Source organism: Egretta garzetta, unplaced genomic scaffold (assembly GCF_000687185.1).
Source record: "Egretta garzetta isolate BGI_Z169 unplaced genomic scaffold, ASM68718v1 scaffold972, whole genome shotgun sequence".
NCBI lineage: Eukaryota > Metazoa > Chordata > Aves > Pelecaniformes > Ardeidae > Egretta > Egretta garzetta.
This window is the reverse complement of record NW_009258964.1, coordinates 10404-11025: the sequence shown is the minus strand read 5'-3', so window position 1 is coordinate 11025 and position 622 is coordinate 10404. Positions and strand designations below refer to the sequence as shown.

Genomic DNA, 622 nt, shown 5'->3' with positions numbered 1-622 from the left:
GGGGACCTCCCTCCTGAAGGCAGTGTGGCTTGGCCGGCTCCGGCTGACCCGGCTGCTGCTGGAAGGGGGGGCTTACATCAACGAGAGCAACGAGAAAGGGGAGACCGCCCTGATGGTGGCCTGCATCACCAAGCACGTCGACCAGCAGAGCATCCACAAGGCCAAGATGGTGAAGTACCTGCTGGACAACAGAGCCGACCCCAACATCCAGGACAAGTCTGGGAAAACAGCCCTCATGCACGCCTGCATCCGCGGCGCCGGGGGGGACGTGGTGTCCCTGCTGCTGGAGAACGGGGCAGACCCCAGCCTGGAGGACCACTCGGGAGCGTCAGCTCTGGTCCACGCCATCAACGCCGATGACAAGGACGTGCTGCAGCACCTCCTGAACGCCTGCAAAGCCAAAGGCAAGGAGGTGATCATCATCACCATGGACAAACCAGCCTCTGGCACCAAGACCGCCAAGCAGTACCTGAATGTTCCCCCCTCGCTGGAGTTCAAGGAGAGGGCCCCCCCTGAGGCGGGCATGGCACCCTCCAGTGCCCACCTGAAAGCTCCCGTCCCGGCACCTTCCCCCACTGAGAAGGAGAGCGGCGTCTTCAGCCCGTACCCATCGCACCCCGGG

The 622-nt window shown here is 64.0% G+C and overlaps 1 protein-coding gene across 1 annotated transcript in view; it reads left to right on the top strand.

The window, feature by feature from the left end:
- Positions 1 to 10: 10 nt before the first annotated feature.
- ANKRD34C (ankyrin repeat domain 34C) overlaps positions 11 to 622 on the top strand; it is a gene marked incomplete at its 5' end in the record, with an annotated part of 1478 nt that continues 866 nt past the window's right edge. Inside the window, one exon of the mRNA XM_035890195.1 lies at positions 11 to 612. Within this exon, the coding sequence (XP_035746088.1) occupies positions 11 to 612 (602 nt within the window). The remainder of the gene's footprint in view (positions 613 to 622) is intronic.